Source organism: Typopeltis vanoorti, chromosome 14 (assembly GCF_054136105.1).
Source record: "Typopeltis vanoorti isolate ZY-2024b chromosome 14, IOZ_Tvanoo_1.0, whole genome shotgun sequence".
Taxonomy (NCBI): Eukaryota; Metazoa; Arthropoda; class Arachnida; order Uropygi; family Thelyphonidae; genus Typopeltis; species Typopeltis vanoorti.
In genome coordinates this window covers 33,498,534-33,515,402 of record NC_143562.1, presented here as the reverse complement: position 1 = coordinate 33,515,402, position 16,869 = coordinate 33,498,534, and the positions used below count along the sequence as shown (strand labels likewise).

General features: G+C 37.5%; 1 protein-coding gene across 4 annotated transcripts in view; it reads left to right on the top strand.

Annotated features, from left to right (window-relative positions):
- Nucleotides 1-16,869, top strand: part of MICU1 (Mitochondrial calcium uptake 1) — a 308,863-nt gene that overhangs the window by 274,482 nt on the left and 17,512 nt on the right. For all 4 annotated transcript variants that reach the window (XM_090403891.1, XM_090403889.1, XM_090403890.1 and 1 more), the window contains 2 exons: nt 10,503-10,611; nt 15,990-16,079. In XM_090403891.1, coding sequence (XP_090260017.1) covers nt 10,503-10,611; nt 15,990-16,079 — 199 coding nt within the window. The remainder of the gene's footprint in view (nt 1-10,502; nt 10,612-15,989; nt 16,080-16,869) is intronic.

The window sequence follows — 16,869 nt, the reverse complement described above, 5'->3', positions numbered from 1 at the left end:
ATCTTAGTCAGTCTCCTTTGAACCCTTTCCAACATCTTTTCATCCTTCTGAAAACCCAGTGACCAAATCTGGGCACAATAGTCCATGTGTGGTCTAATCAAAGCCTTATACAACGGAACAAGAATCTCCCTACTTCTACACATCAGTGTCCTCCGCATCATTCCCACAAGCCTTTGTGTTGTCTTCACAATTTTGGCGATGTGTCCCCTAAATTTTAGATCCTTCTCCACTATCACCCCCAGATCTCTTATGTCCTCTACCTCCAACGATATATTCTCACCAAGCATAAATTCTGCATCCCATCTTTGTTTTCCAAATTTTAAAACTTTTCATTTTGCAACATTGAACTCACATCCCCATTTGCTTGCCCAATCACTCAATCTATTCAAGTCTTCCTGTAAGGCCACAACATCTTCACTACACTCCATGGTTCATCCCAACTTTGCATCATCTGCAAACAACTGAATATCTCCATCCAAATCTTCACCTATATCATTAATATACAAATTAAACCATAATGGCCCTAAAACAGACCCCTGAGGCACTCCACTGGTGACTTTCCTTTTCCTGGATATCGCTCCCTCATACATAACTTGTTGATACCTATCAAATAGCCAGTCTCCAATCCAATGCACCAATCTAATATCCAACCCCATCTGCTCTAGTTTGACTGTCAACCTATCATGAGATACTCTATCAAAAGCTTTTGCGAAATCCAAGTATATTACTGTGTATCCTTTTCCTCTGTCCAAGGGAGCAGTCACTTTATTGCAATAAGTAAGTAGATTACTAAAACATGACCTCCCTTTAGCAAATCCATGCTGTCCATCAAAGATAATATCATTTGTTATCAACCCAACTATGGATCCTAGTTCTCACAAGCTCTCCAACAACTTAACCACAACACCTGACACACAGACAGGCCTATAGGTTGATGCTTGAGTTCGATCACCTCCTTTATGAAGTGGCACAATCTTTCCCTCCTTCCACTCCTTAGGAACTTGACTGAGTGCAAGACTCATATTAAAAAAAATATGTCAAGGCAGATGTCAACTCCCTGGCATATTCTTTCAGAATACGTGGTGATATATTAACAAGTCCCACAGCCTTATTAACATCTAGTTTACTCGACTCCCCATGCACCTCTTGCTCACCTACAGTCAGTCTCTCCTCCCCATCATCAACTGCTCTCAATCCCTCCATGAAGTCACATTCACAAGATTGAAAGATCTTTATGAACTGCCCATTGAGTATCTCCACCACACATTCTGCATCAGCTGTCTTTATACCATTTTCTCCAATCAATGTCATCCTTCCATAATTATTCTTTCTTTTGCTGGCTACATATCGAAAGAACTCCTTAGGATTCTTTTTGGCTTCATTAGCCAACTGCTGTTCATACCTCTCTTTAGCTACCCTCACCAACCAAGTCACCCTCCTTTCTTGGTCTTTGTAGACCTCATGGAATTGGTTATTTCCACTTCTCTTATGCTGCCTCCACAATGCCCTCTTTCTCTGTATCGCATGCTTAATCTCTTTATTCATCCATCTCACACCCACCTTATTTAACTTTCTCACCCTTGGAATACATTTAGACATTGCATCTACTAAACAGTTTTTGAAAATTCCCCAAACTGCATTGATCTCTTTTCCAGCTAACTCCTCATTCCACGCTACACCCGCAAGCTGTCTCCTGAGCTCTTCATAATCACTCCCCCCTTGTAGTTCCACATATACCCTTTTCTCACAGGGGTCCTCGCACTGCTAGCAACCACCCAGGTAATCACCTCATGGTCACTCTCACCATTTGGTGGATGATTTGACACCTCATTTACAATTAAATCCTCTGATGAGATGACCAAATCCAAGACCCTCAATCCTTGTGTGCCCTCTGTTATATACTGTCTGAGGTAGTTATCCCTCAAAAACTCAAGAAACTCATTTTCTTTACTTCAAGTTGCTATCTCATCATTCAAGTCTATATTGCCATAATTAAAATCACCCATAATGATCACCATTTTCTTATTTACTTGGCTAATTTGATTGTACATTTCATTATCACCACCATCCACATTACCTGGTCTATAACAACATCCCACCAAGTATTTGATTCCATTCACCTCTATCTCACACCATACTGTCTCAAAACCACTGGCACTATTTCCCTCTTCCATCTCCACTTTATATGGACATAACTCTTTCTCATTCATCAATAGCACTCCCCCTCCCTTTTTACCCCCTCTGTTCTCACGAAACACATCATACCCTTCCATCTCTATTCCTGTTAGGATATCATCCTCTTCCAACCATGTCTCACTTATTCCGACAATCTTTGGGTGAACAGACACAATTAGTGCAACCATTTCATCTGCATTGTTTCTTATACTTCTAGCATTTGTATACAAACACAACAGCTCATTTCTGGATCTACAGCTAGTTCCACTGATACTACCACTCACTCGATGTGATCTCTCCATGCTCGACTGGGGCCATTTCCCTTTCTGCTTCTTCATTTTAAAATCCTTTTCAATTCCAACTGTTTCCTCTTGATACCTGGTCATCCCATTCCTTTCCTGCCTACATGCTCTCACCTCCTCTTGGAGCACCCACCTTTCTCATGCTGTGTACCCCTGTCCACCCTGAGCCTCCCCGTTTCCCTGCTCCTCTTGCACACCCATTCTCTCATTTTCTATAATCATACCACTCACTTCCCTATTCATAACCACCTCTTCAATCTCTCCTGTCTTACTCTCCTGCTCTTCCACATCACTTCCCACTCGATCTGATTCATTCTCTCTATTCACTTCTCTACCTTCCAGCAGCAGCAGTCTCTCCAAGCCACTCACACCATAACCACTCAAATGCAGTCCATCTCCCATACAGCTCACTTCGTCCCTCAAACTCATTCCACACATTAACAAACTGTACTCCCGTCTCCTCACACATTTCAGCCAGCATATTATTCATAATCCTTGCTGTCCACCTCATTTCACCACAGTCATACCTAGGCAACACGCTAACTACCCTTCTTGTCACACTATTCTCATTTATCCTTCTAAGCAGCCTCCTGATATCCATTCTGACACACCCTTTGTCCTCTTTCAAATCATTCGTACCTATTAATACTATTAACTCTTTTGCTTGCTCCTGCCTCATATCCAATGCCTCAATCACTCTAGTCATTTTAGCACCTGGAAAACATACCTTGTGCATTCTATCCTCCAGCACACCTTTAATAATGGAGTTGCCATACAACGCCACTCGCTCATCTTTCGTTAACTCTTTCATTCCATCATTATTTATTTTAATAGTTTTTACCTGAATTTTCTTAATTTCATTCCACATTCATTTCATTTCTTGCCTCATCCAATCCAATTATAATTTAATAACTTTATTATTAAATTACTCCGGATTCAGAGAAAGATGTTGAGAGTTTATTTTTCACTTGGTTAGACTGTAATAAGTTTAGTTTAATCCTTTATCCAAGTGTGAGCAAACAAAGTTTGCACCTGAAAAGTGTCTTCAAGACTGAGCTAGTGGTGCAACTCGTGGCAAAGGTGGAGAAAGCTATCATCACTCCTATCTCAGTATCTCCCATAATGCAAAACACATCTCCTTGCAGATATGTGTAATGCTATGCATTAAGGAGTAATTTAATAATAAGGTTGTACACCTTTTGGCAACTCCTATAGTTGGGGATGACCTCTCATTGCTTCTGCCTTGGTGTCTCCACTACTGGGCCAGGCTCCCACTGACGAGACCTCAATAAAGGTTGAAACCAATCTGGGTAGTGGCCCCTGCCTTAATGCATAGCATTACACATATCTGCAGTGAGATGTGCTTTGCATTATGGGAGATACTGAGATAGGAGTGATGATAGCTTTCTCCACCTTCCACAAGTTGCCTTGGTGTTGCACCACCTTAGCTCAGTCCTGAAGATACTTTCACACTTGGATAAAGGATTAAACTAAATTTATTATAGTTTCACTGAGTGAAAATAACCTCTCTAGGCTCTTAGCCCTTTCTTGACTGAGAACAACCTTAACTTCCATGGATGCCCCCGTGTTCTCTCCCCGCCTTCCATGTAACGAAAAATTTCATCATTTGAAATGCTATAACACCATTCAAAAGTTTATAGACCTCTGTCATATCACCCCTCTTTCTCCTGTTAACCAGAGTCTGTAATCTACATACTCACAATCTGTCCTCATAATCTAAATCCCATAATCCGGATATAATCTTTGTAACTCTTCTTTGCACCCTTTCCACAGCTTCTTTATCCCCTTGAAACCCGGGCGACCAAATCTGTGCACAGTAATCCAAGTGTAGTCTTATCAAAGCGTCATAAAGAGGCAAAATTACTTCCTTATCCTTACATGTCAAGGTTCGCTTCAACATAGCAATTATTCTCTGAGTTGTATTTACAATTTTTGCTATGTGACCATTGAACTTTAAATTCTTATCCACCGATACACCAAGATCCCTTGCCTCTTCAGTTTTTTGTAGCATAATCCTGCTAATATAATATGCCGCTGGAACTCTAATCACACCAAAGTGCATAACTTTACACTTACTAACATTAAACTGATAGCCATTTTCGTTTGCCCAGATTTCCAGTATATTCAAGTCATTTTGTAATTGCTGAATATCAGTAGCATCCCTGATTGCCCTGCCTATCTTCGCATCATTAGCAAACAATTGCAAATCTGATGATAGACTCTCCTTGATGTCATTAATGTATAGATTGAACAATAATGGCCCAAGGACTGAACACTGAGGTACATCACTGGTTTTTTTTATTTTTTTTTTATTTCATTAATCTTTGTACTAGTTATGGGCAGTACTACCCTTATATCACGTCCAGACTTGATATATAGGCCTAAGCCTTTACAAGTGTTTTACCCTATGCCTGTTGTAGTTATTATTGTAGTCATTCGCTGGTGGCAACACCATGCCACCAGTATGCCCTGTAGGGCCCTCAAGGAAAGAACTTTTATATCCTTCTGCCCAATTTTATATCCTTCTTCCTTTTATATCACTACCATGCAAGGAGTGTCCTGGTGTTGTACCACCTTACCCCAGTCCTGAAGATACTTTCAGGTGCAAACTTTATTTGCTCACACTTGGATAAAGGATTAAACTAAATTTATTATACTCTAACCAAGTGAAAAATAAACTTTCAACATCTTTCTCTAAATCCAGAGTAATTTATTAAAAAAGGGTGGCACACCATTTGGCAACTCCTATAGATAGAGATGACCTGCTAATGCTTCTGCCTGGTATCTCCACTTGGGCCTGACTCCCACTGAAGAGACTTCAATAAAGGTCGAAACTAGTCTGGGTTGTGGCCATTCCCTTAATGCATAACATTAGACATATCCACAAGGAGATGTGTTTTGCATTATGGGAGATACTGAGATAGGAGTGTTGGTAGCTTGCTCCACCTTTGCAAGGAGTGCCCTGATGTTTTACCACCTTACCCCAGTCCTGAAGATACTTTCAGGCGCAAACTTTATTATTCACACCAAATAGACTCAAACTCATTTCTACATGGGACATTGTTACCATCATTGTTTCCTTGTATTTCTACCCTAACTAGACTTAAGTCATCTGATATCATTAGTAGCACTCCTCCTCCTCTCCTATCTCTTCTGTCATTCCTAAAAATAGTATATCCGTTACACTCGATCCCACTTACCATATCTGATTCTGATAGCCAGGTTTCACTAATGCCAACAATCCTAGGCCACATCATATTCAATAAAGCAACAAACTCAACCCCTTTGTTTCTAATGCTCCTGGCATTTGTGTATAGACATAATAAATTACGACCTAGCCTATTCTTATAATTAGATATGCAATGTATTTGGTCTTGTTCTAGATTTTTTCTTTTTTCCCTCCCCAGACATACTTAAAAGGTCATTAGATCCAAAGCATATTTTTCCACTCCTTCATCACATACATAACCATTTTCAAAGACATTTATATCTTCATCACGTTTGTATATCATAGCTGAACTTTCACACACATTTTTCCCATTCCTCCCTTTATGATCTAGTTTCCCTGACTCTCTGCATTAAGTCTCATACCAAGAAGTAATTTCTCCAGGTTTGTGATGCCAAATGAATTCAAGTGCAGGCCATCATTCTTATGCAAATCTTTTCTGCCATCAAACACACCCTACACATCTAAAAACTCACATCCATATCTTCCACATAGCCTGCACGTGAAATCATTTGCTATCATTCCCCCCCCCCCCCACCACCACCACCTCTCAACTCAGTACTTTCATATCTTAGTATTAATCCTACAAATTTCACTCTTTCACATTTCTTTCTCGCTTCTTCCAACAGACCTTTCATATCTTCTCTCATACTATGTTTGTCACCGCTTAAATTATTTGTACCTACCAACACTACCATTTCTTTTACATTTCTTTTTTGGTTTTCAATTAGGTTTGCCATATTTTTAATTTTTGCTCCTGGGAAACTAGAAGTGGTGACTCCCTCGGCAAGCGCAAATTTTAAAATTGAGTCACCATACCATATTACCTCTTTTTTCTTAGATATTAACTGACTTACCTTGTTGTTATTAATATTTTGATTACCAAGTTCAGTATTTTCCTGTCTGTTCTTGTTTTCATCCTTTTTCTTATCCTGTCGAAGTTTAAACAAACGTTTCTCTGCCAGTTTAGTTGTTAATTATTCAAAATTTAAAATTTTTATAAATGCCAGCTACTAAGACTTGAAAGTCTATAATAAATATGGGAGAAGAAAATTAAGGGCCAGTTAATGTTCTCTGGGCAAGAAGAGTGAGTGATGACCCAGCTAACCTTCTAAGGTATTTTGTGAAATAAGTTAAGGCCATAGTTACCAAACAAATGTCACTACCTTCTTGAGTATTTAATTCCTGTCAATGGAGGGGACTTACAAACTAGATACCAACCAGAAGAAGAAACAGAGGAAAGCCAAGGACTAGATGGGATGATGACCTTAGAAACTTTGGCAAGAAGTGGTAAAAAAAAAAGGGGGGGGGATTGTCTAGCAGTGGACCGACCAAGCCTGAGAAAGAAGAAGAATGGAGGAAAGGGAAGGGAAATCTTTTTCCTCTAAATCACCATAGCGAATCTTGAGCTATAACATGTTGTTTATTATTTTAACGGTATAATAGAACACAGAAACTAAGTAAATAATTGATTTATTAACTTGATGCTGATATTTCGCTGGTATTATAACCAGCATCTTCAGAGCACAAAAACACTGTTTGTCACAATACGCGAGACTAAAACAACATGGTGTACATTAACAAAATTGTAGCAGCAACACAAAGACTAGAGTCCTGATTTTGGCACCCTCTATCTGAAAAAAAAAAAAAAAAAAAAAAAAAAAAACGCTATCATATATTGCTAGAGTCCTAGAAAAGTGCTAGTTTTTCCTTAATATGACTGTCTTCCAGATCTTCGGCAAGTTAATACAGCCATATTTGTTGAGATTTGGAGTGTGTTTTAGGGCTTCTGTCGCCTCTAAGAACAATCTCTCTGATTTATATGGGTTTCTGTGTAGTACTTTTGTGTTTTTCCAGTTGATCCTGTGTGCAGGGGTATCCAGAGCATGGTCTGCTAGGCCCGACTTCCCATAATGATATTTCCGGACGTATCGTTTATGTTCGCTGATGCGGATATTCACAGTTCTTCCTGTTTGACCGTAGTAGGCTTGATTGCATGAGCAGGGTACTTGGTAGACTCCTGGATGTGATAAAGGAGGAATGCTGTCCTTGGGTGAGCGGATGAGGGTGGCTAATTTGCTACATGGTCTGAATGTAGTGCGTAGTTTATGTTTAATGAGAATTCTTGAGATCTTTTCAGATGTGCCTTTAATGTAAGGGATGGTGACTGTTTTGTTGTAGTTCTCTGTGGTGGATGGTGGGAGGGGTTTCTTAGGAGTGTTTAGTATTTTGTTTATTTTTTGTGGATTGTAGCCGTTGGCCAAGAAGGTGTGGCGTAAGTGAGTCAGTTCAGCAGTAAGAGCCTTGTCATTTGAACAGATTGCTCTCGCTCTATGGGTTAGCGTTTTTAATATGCCATATTGTTGAGAAGGATGATGGTGTGATTGTTTGTGTAAGTATCTGCCTGTATGTGTGGGTTTTCTGAAAACTGAAAATGATAAGGAACCATCTGGGAGACGTGTGATGAGTGTATCCAGGAAAGGCAGACAGTTGTTGGCTTCCGGTTCCATAGTAAAGTGGATTTTTGGGTGTTGGCTATTTAAATGTGCTAAGAATGTTTTCAATGTCTCAGGGCCATGTGGCCAAATGGCAAGCACATCATCAACATAGCGTAGCCAAAGTGTTGGTTTGAGAGTGGCTGTATTGATTGCTTGTTTTTCCAGGTGTTCTATGTAAAAGTTGGCTAGGGGGGGGGAGAAAGGGGGGAGCCCATGGCTGTCCCATCAATTTGTTTGTATATTTTCCCTTTCCATGTGAAATATCCTGCATGTATTGTGAATTTGAATAGTTCAAATATATCAGGGGGGAAGTGTGACTTCAGTAGATTGAGGGTTTCTATTAGTGGTACATTTGTGAATAGTGAAGTGATGTCAAAGCTTACTATTAAGTCTGAGCTTTTTTAGGGTGAGGTGTTGTAAGATGCTTTTTAGGTGTGCTGAATTTTTGATAAAGGAGGGAGAATTGTTAGTGAGAGAGGCTAGTAGCTTTGCTAAATGTCTAGCCAGTTTGTATGTGGGACTATTTATACTGTCCACAATTGGGCGTAGGGGTGTGCCTGGTTTGTGAATTTTTGGTGATCCATAGATCCTCGGTGTTCTAACATGGAAGGGTTTGAGTTTGTTAACTGTGTCTTTGGGCCAGGAAGTGACTTTTTTTAATAATTTTCGTGCCTTATTCTTTTGTGTGTTGGTGGGATTGCGATCTATAATTTTGTATGTTGACTGATCTTGTAATAGTGTGTGCATTTTGTTTTCATATTCAGTTGTGTCCATCACCACGGTTGCATTTCCTTTGTCTGCTTTTGTTATGGTAATCTGGCTGTTGTTGTGTAGCTCTTTTATAGCAATGAATTCCTTATGTGGGATATTACTTTTTGGAGGCTTGGACTTGATTAGGATGTTGGCCACATCTAAACGTATGTTGTTAGCTATTGTTGTTGAAAACGTATGTTGAAAACATTCTTAGCACATTTAAATAGCCAACACCCAAAAATCCACTTTACTATGGAACCGGAAGCCAACAACTGTCTGCCCTTCCTGGATACACTCATCACACGTCTCCCAGATGGTTCCTTATCATTTTCAGTTTTCAGAAAACCCACACATACAGGCAGATACTTACACAAACAATCACACCATCATCCTTCTCAACAATATGGCATATTAAAAACGCTAACCCATAGAGCGAGAGCAATCTGTTCAAATGACAAGGCTCTTACTGCTGAACTGACTCACTTACGCCACACCTTCTTGGCCAACGGCTACAATCCACAAAAAATAAACAAAATACTAAACACTCCTAAGAAACCCCTCCCACCATCCACCACAGAGAACTACAACAAAACAGTCACCATCCCTTACATTAAAGGCACATCCGAAAAGATCTCAAGAATTCTCATTAAACATAAACTACGCACTACATTCAGACCATGTAGCAAATTAGCCACCCTCATCCGCTCACCCAAGGACAGCATTCCTCCTTTATCACATCCAGGAGTCTACCAAGTACCCTGCTCATGCAATCAAGCCTACTACGGTCAAACAGGAAGAACTGTGAATATCCGCATCAGCGAACATAAACGATACTTCCGGAAATATCATTATGGGAAGTCGGGCCTAGCAGACCATGCTCTGGATACCCCTGCACACAGGATCAACTGGAAAAACACAAAAGTACTACACAGAAACCCATATAAATCAGAGAGATTGTTCTTAGAGGCGACAGAAGCCCTAAAACACACTCCAAATCTCAACAAATATGGCTGTATTAACTTGCCGAAGATCTGGGAGACAGTCATATTAAGGAAAAACTAGCACTTTTCTAGGACTCTAGCAATATATGATAGCATTTTTTTTTTTTTTTTTTTTTTTTTTCAGATAGAGGGCGCCAAAATCAGGACTCTAGTCTTTGTGTTGCTGCTACAATTTTGTTAATGTACACCATGTTGTTTTAGTCTCGCGTATTGTGACAAACAGTGTTTTTGTGCTCTGAAGATGCTGGTTATAATACCAGCGAAATATCAGCATCAAGTTAATAAATCAATTATTTACTTAGTTTCTGTGTTCTATTATACCGTTAAAATAATAAACAACATGTTCGACGAACACATAAGTCTGTCCACATGCTTGAGCTATAACATACTGGCAATCTACTGTATTTTAGAACTTGTAGTTGCTGCATGTAGAATTTTAAAACATATCATTTAATATTAATAATATGTAATCACTTTTTGTCTCTAGAAATCAATATATTGATAAAATATTAATGTATTATCTCAGGGTATCAGTTTGGATGACTATCTGCAGTTCTTCCATTTCTTGAATGATATTAATGATGTGGACACTGCCCTCACATTTTATCACATAGCTGGTGCTTCAATTGATGAAGGTTTGTATACAACCAACAGTTGTTTCTCATTTTGGTCTATAATAATGAAGTATTTAAAAATTTTTTGTATTATTTAGGTAATTTTTATAACTGTTGTTTTATGGCTTTATTGGCTATAAATGTTGTATAGCTATAAAGGCTGACTGTTTTTTTTTGTTGCAGTTCATCTCAATAGATAGTATTTTGAACCCTTTGAACCTCCTTGAGTCCATGAACAGACTTAACATTGATATAGCTGCCCTCTCGAGTTTTTAATGTCACTTGTGGCATAGTAACAATTTTACCTAGGTGGTTGCCAGCAGTGTGAGGACCTCTGTGAGAAAAGGGTATATGTGGAACTACAAGGGGGGTGATTATGAAGAGCTCAGGAGACAGCTTGCGGGTGTAACATGGAATGAGAAGTTAGCTGGAAAACAGATCCATGCAGCTTGAGGCATTTTCAAAAACAATCTAGTAGATGCAATGTCTAAATGTATTTCAAGGGTGAGAAGGTTAAATAAGGTAGGTGTGAGATGGATGAATAAAAAGATTAAGTATGCGATACAGAGAAAGAGGGCATTGTGGAGGCAGCATAAGAGAAGTGGAAATAACCAATTCCATGAGGTCTACAAAGACCAGGCAAGGAGGGTGACTTGTTTGGTGAGGGTAGCTAAAGAGAGGTATGAACAGCAGTTAGCTAATGAAGCCAAAAAGAATCCTAAGGAGTTCTTTCGATATGTAGCCAGCAAAAGAAAGAATAATTATGGAAGGATGACATTGATTGGAGAAAATGGTATAAAGACAGCTGATGCAGAATGTGTGGTGGAGATACTCAATGGGCAGTTCATAAAGATCTTTCAATCTTGTGAATGTGACTTCATGGAGGGATTGAGAGCAGTTGATGATGGGGAGGAGAGACTGACTGTAGGTGAGCAAGAGGTGTATGGGGAGTTGAGTAAACTAGATGTTAATAAGGCTGTGGCACTTGTTAATATATCACCACATATTCTGAAAGAATATGCCAGGGAGTTGACATCTGCCTTGACATATTTTTGTAATACGAGTCTTGCACTCGGTCGAGTTCCTAAGGAGTGGAAGGAGGGCAAGATTGTGCCACTTCATAAAGGAGGTGATCGAACTCAAGCATCAACCTATAGGCCTGTCTGTGTGTCAGGTGTTGTGGTTAAGTTGTTGGAGAGCTTGTGAGAACTAGGATCCATAGTTGGGTTGATAACAAATGATATTATCTTTGATGGACAGCATGGATTTGCTAAAGGGAGGTCATGTTTTAGTAATCTACTTACTTATTGCAATAAAGTGACTGCTCCCTTGGACAGAGGAAAAGGATACACAGTAATATACTTGGATTTCGCAAAAGCTTTTGATAGAGTACCTCATGATAAATTGATAGTCAAACCAGAGCAGATGGGGTTGGATATTAGATTGGTGCATTGGATTGGAGACTGGCTATCTGATTGGTATGAACAAGTTGTGTATGGGGGAGCAATACCCAGGAAAAGGAAAGTCACTAGTGGAGTGCCTCAGGGGGTCTGTTTTAGGGCCATTACTGTTTAACTTGTATATTAATGATATAGGTGAAGATTTGGATGGAGATATTCAATTGTTTGCAGATGATGCAAAGTTGGGACGAACCATGAAGAGTAGTGAAGATGTTGTAGCCTTGCGAGAAGACTTGAATAAATTGAGTGATTGGGCATGGAATTTGGGATGCGAGTTCAATGTTGCAAAATGTAAGGTTTTAAAATTTTTGAAAACAAAGACGGGATGCAGAATTTATGCTTGGTAGGATATATTGTTGGAGGTGGAAGAAATAAGAGATCTGGGGGGTGATAGTGGATAAGGATCTGAAATTTAGGGGACACATAACCAATATTGCGAAAACAACACAAAGGCTTGTGGGAATAATGCGGAAGACACTGACGTGTAGAAGTAGGGAGATTCTTGTTCCTTTGTATAAGGCTTTGATTAGGCCACACATGGATTATTGTGTCCAGATTTGGTCACCTGGTTTTCAGAAGGATGAAGAGATGTTGGAAAGGGTCTAAAGGCAAATGACTAAGTAGTTTCTTACCTCTGGAATGTTGAGTATGAGGAAAGATTGAGAAGATGCAATTTGCAGAGTCTGGTGGACAGGAGGAAGAGGGAGATATGATAGAGACCTAGAAGTTGGTAAGGGGTTGTTATAGGATCAATGCTGGAGAAGTTCTACAGAAAATAGTTGGTGATCGTGATAGTTGGTGAATCGTGGGAGAACCAAAGGTCTTCCCTGGAAACTGTATAAAGAAGGTGTGAGTAGGGGAGTGAGAGGCTGGTTTTTTTCATGCAGAGTTGTAAATGATTGGAATGCCTTGCCTGAGAGTGTGGTGTCTGCAAGGAGTTTGAATGTGTTCAAGGCACGGTATGATGAGCTGTGTGTGTGTGATAAGGACCTCCCAAATGAGTCATTTGACTCCATGAGGTCTTGGGGTAGTAATAATAATAATAGTAACAATTGTTAGAAACATATTCACAAGAATAAATAATAATCATTTTATTACTGCAAATATTTTGGCCCAAAACTAATAGGAAATTATCAGTGCAGAATCACAAGGTGAAGCTAGAACAAAGGAATGTTACTTTTTTTTTGCAGATCTTCTGAGCCATGCATTGAAGTACCACTATATGGATGGTTATAGAATAAAAATGAAATTACAAATAAAACCACAATTAAAATAAGTTAACTTTGAACTACAATAAAATAGTAACATTTGATAAATAAAATAATTAAATTTAAATTCAGTTAAATAATGACAAAACATTTTAAAAATAAAATAAATATTAAAAAATCGCTTGCCATTTATGAGAATGAGACCGAAGTTAGAGCTTTTAATGACTGTTTTAATGACTCCCACCCTAGTATGAGCTTTAAACCAAATATTGCACTTTTTATCTTGAATGGTAATACCAAGCTGTGATCCCATTTTCCTCTGAATAGTCTTTACTTATCAGTTAAATTTTTTTGGTCAAAGTCCATATTTCACTTTCTTTCTGTTATGAGGAGAAATATTGAATATTTTTCTTTCAAGGCAGATTGAAATATCCTGTTTGAATTTCACAGTGTTCTAGGTAAACATAGGAAGTTACTATATCACCATTCTGGTGTTCCATCTGCACTGTTTTTGTTATGTATTTATTATACTTTTTTGTCTTTGTTTATATTTAATCTTTTGTTTGCTTAATTTAATTTTTCCACTCCATATTTTTAAATATATCTTCTAGGACTGTCATATATAGTACAGTATAGATGAAATGGTATCTCCATGTCTAACTCCCTAGATGCAGCTGAATTTTTATATATATGACTAAGTATCAGCATTGATTTCCTGACATGTATCCTCAAGGGATGTATAGAATACCAAGACAGTACTACATGATTAAACTTACATTATTACTAACTCCTATCAACCATTTTCCTCTTTCTCACTTGTCAGCACTCAAACATATTGTCATTAGGCCACTTCTGATTACATCAATCCACTTAGATCTTGGTCTTCCTCTGAGTTTTTTTTCTGCTATCTTGGCATCAAACAACTTTCATGCTAACCATTCCTCTTCCATTTCGTTTGAGTGACCATACCCATATATTTTTGAGTGCTAACAATTTAACTTCATTCTAATACTTCATTTTTAATATGATTCTGCCAATGATTCCATCTCTTCCCTAATATTTCTCAGAACTCTTATGTCAGATAGTGATCTCTAGTCTTTGATATTTATAACCCAACTCTCACATCCTTTGTTTTAGTTTTTAGTAGAGATGACTAATTAAATGTGGACACAGACAACAGAATAAGCAAAGCTGGTTTAGTGTTTTAGCTAATTTCTTTCTTATTCCATTTAAATTAATTTATCCGGCTTCCCACTATACCAGCTTTGCTTATTCTGTTGTCTGTTTCCATGTTTAATATAAAAATTGTGCCTAAATAATTGAAATATTTTACTTGTTCTATACGTTCTCCATTCAGAATGAATTTAAGTTTTCCATATTCCTGCCTTTGTTAATTCATGTCAAATTTGTTACAGCTATTATTCAGTTTAGTTAAAGAATTGTGAAGACTTGCACAACATTGCCTAGGAGTAAACCATCATCTGTATAAACAATCCAATCCAAATGAAAATAGGAAACAATAATATAGAACAAGAAAAACATTTAATTAGCTAGACTTGGTGATCACCGAAGATCTCAATTACTTTGAAACCATAAAACATAGAATCAATAATTGATAGATAACAATGGGCAGTCTAGAAAAAATATGGAACAATAAAAAAGATTAAGTAAAGAACTCAAACTAAGGATATATAAAACAATGATAATTTCCACAGTACTTTATGGCTAAGAGTGCTGGATACTAAGAAAAAAAGAAATGGATAAACTCAATGCTTTTGGAATGAAATGTCTAAGAAAAATCAATAAAACAAACTGGACAGAAAGAAAAACTAATGAAAAAAGTTAGAGAAGAACTTAACTTTAAAGAAACAATAACTACAACACTAAAAAAGAGCCAACTGAGCTGGTTTTGGCATGTTTTAAGAATGAACCCAGAAAGAGTATCAAACACATTCCAGAAAGAGTACCAAACACATTATTAAATGGCAGAATTGAAGGGCAGTCCAGCAGAGAAAGACCAAGAAAAAGATGGATTAATAACTTAAAGAAAGCACTTAAATTTCATACAATTGACATTTCATACAAGAAAAAGATGGATTGATAACTTAAAAAAGCACTTAAATTTCATACAACTGACATTAAAAGACAGCAGGCAGAAAGAAATGGCAAAAATTTTTCTTTGAGGAACTCAATCTGCCATGAACAGAAGAAGAAGAAATTTGATATCTCCAATTTCATATCAGGTTCAATGCCACTTTCCTTCTGATATGATCCATATAGATGATGAAAGAGCAGAGATAGTGTGCACTCTTACCTCACCCGATTTTAAACATTTTCGTTTCAGTTTTCTCATGGTATTCATACTTTATTATATTCCTCTGTATTAATAATTGCATACTGAAATCTAATTTGTGTATGCATCCTGTGTGTGAACCCAACAGAGATCATCTTTAAAACATGTTAATGCACTACCACACACACTTACTGTAAATGCAATAGGGGTGTGATTAAGGGATAACAGGGATTAAATCTAATTGCTTGTATTTATGTTGTTTATCAGTTTTATTATGGGATCGTTCTACTAGAATGATTTGTGAGATTTAGTTTTGAATATTCTTCTAAAGTCACAACATATGTAAATAAGATTTTTTTTTTTAATCAAAAACCTATTATTTTGGAAGAGAGGTAATAATAAAAATGTTTATGTATGAAAAAAATTTCTTAATTTTAGCAACCTTAAAGCACGTTGCGAAAACTGTAGCACATGTGGAGCTCAATGATCACGTAATTGATGTTGTTTTTACACTGTTTGATGAAAATAGTAAGTAATCTTTTTTTTAAGTATACAATCAAATATATTTTCCAATTTGATTTTAAAAAGTTTTTTTTTACATATGTGTTTTGTTAGACTGGATGGCAACAAATGCCATTGAAAGTTTCTTTTCAGATATGTTTATATTTTCATGTTTCTTCAAGAAAAATCAAGTAAAATTAAACGAATTTATCACTATTGGTTCTTCGTATATGAATTTTCTTATCATGGAGCCTTAATATTGAGAGTACAAGGGTGGTCTGAAAAGTTCTTGGCCTAACAATGAAAAAACGAATTTATAATTTTGATATTATTTTTATTTTTCAACATAATCTCCCTTAAGACTAATACATTTATTCCAGTGATGCTCCAGCACCATTATCCCATTGCTGTAGTGGTTCTTAGTAAGATCTGCAAAATATCTTTCTACAGCTGCAATCACCTCTTGATTCGAAGAAAAGCACTGACCAGTGAGGAAGAGTTTTAGTTTTGGGAAGAGATAGAAGTCAGAGGGAGCCAAATCTGGGGAATAGTGTGAATGTTCCAACAATTCATAGTGCAGATCCCTTAATTTTGCCATTGCCAAAACACTTTTGTGGACAGCTGCATTGTCCTAATGAAAGATGAATTTTTTTCTTCTGCATACCGGTCTTTTCTCATGAATTTTATTTTATTTTTTTCGTCTAGTCTGGTTAAAAGATCAGAATAATATTCCCCAGTTATTGTTTTACCCTTTTCAAGATAATTAATAAACAAAATGCATCCCAAAACACCGATACCATGACTGTTCCTACTGATG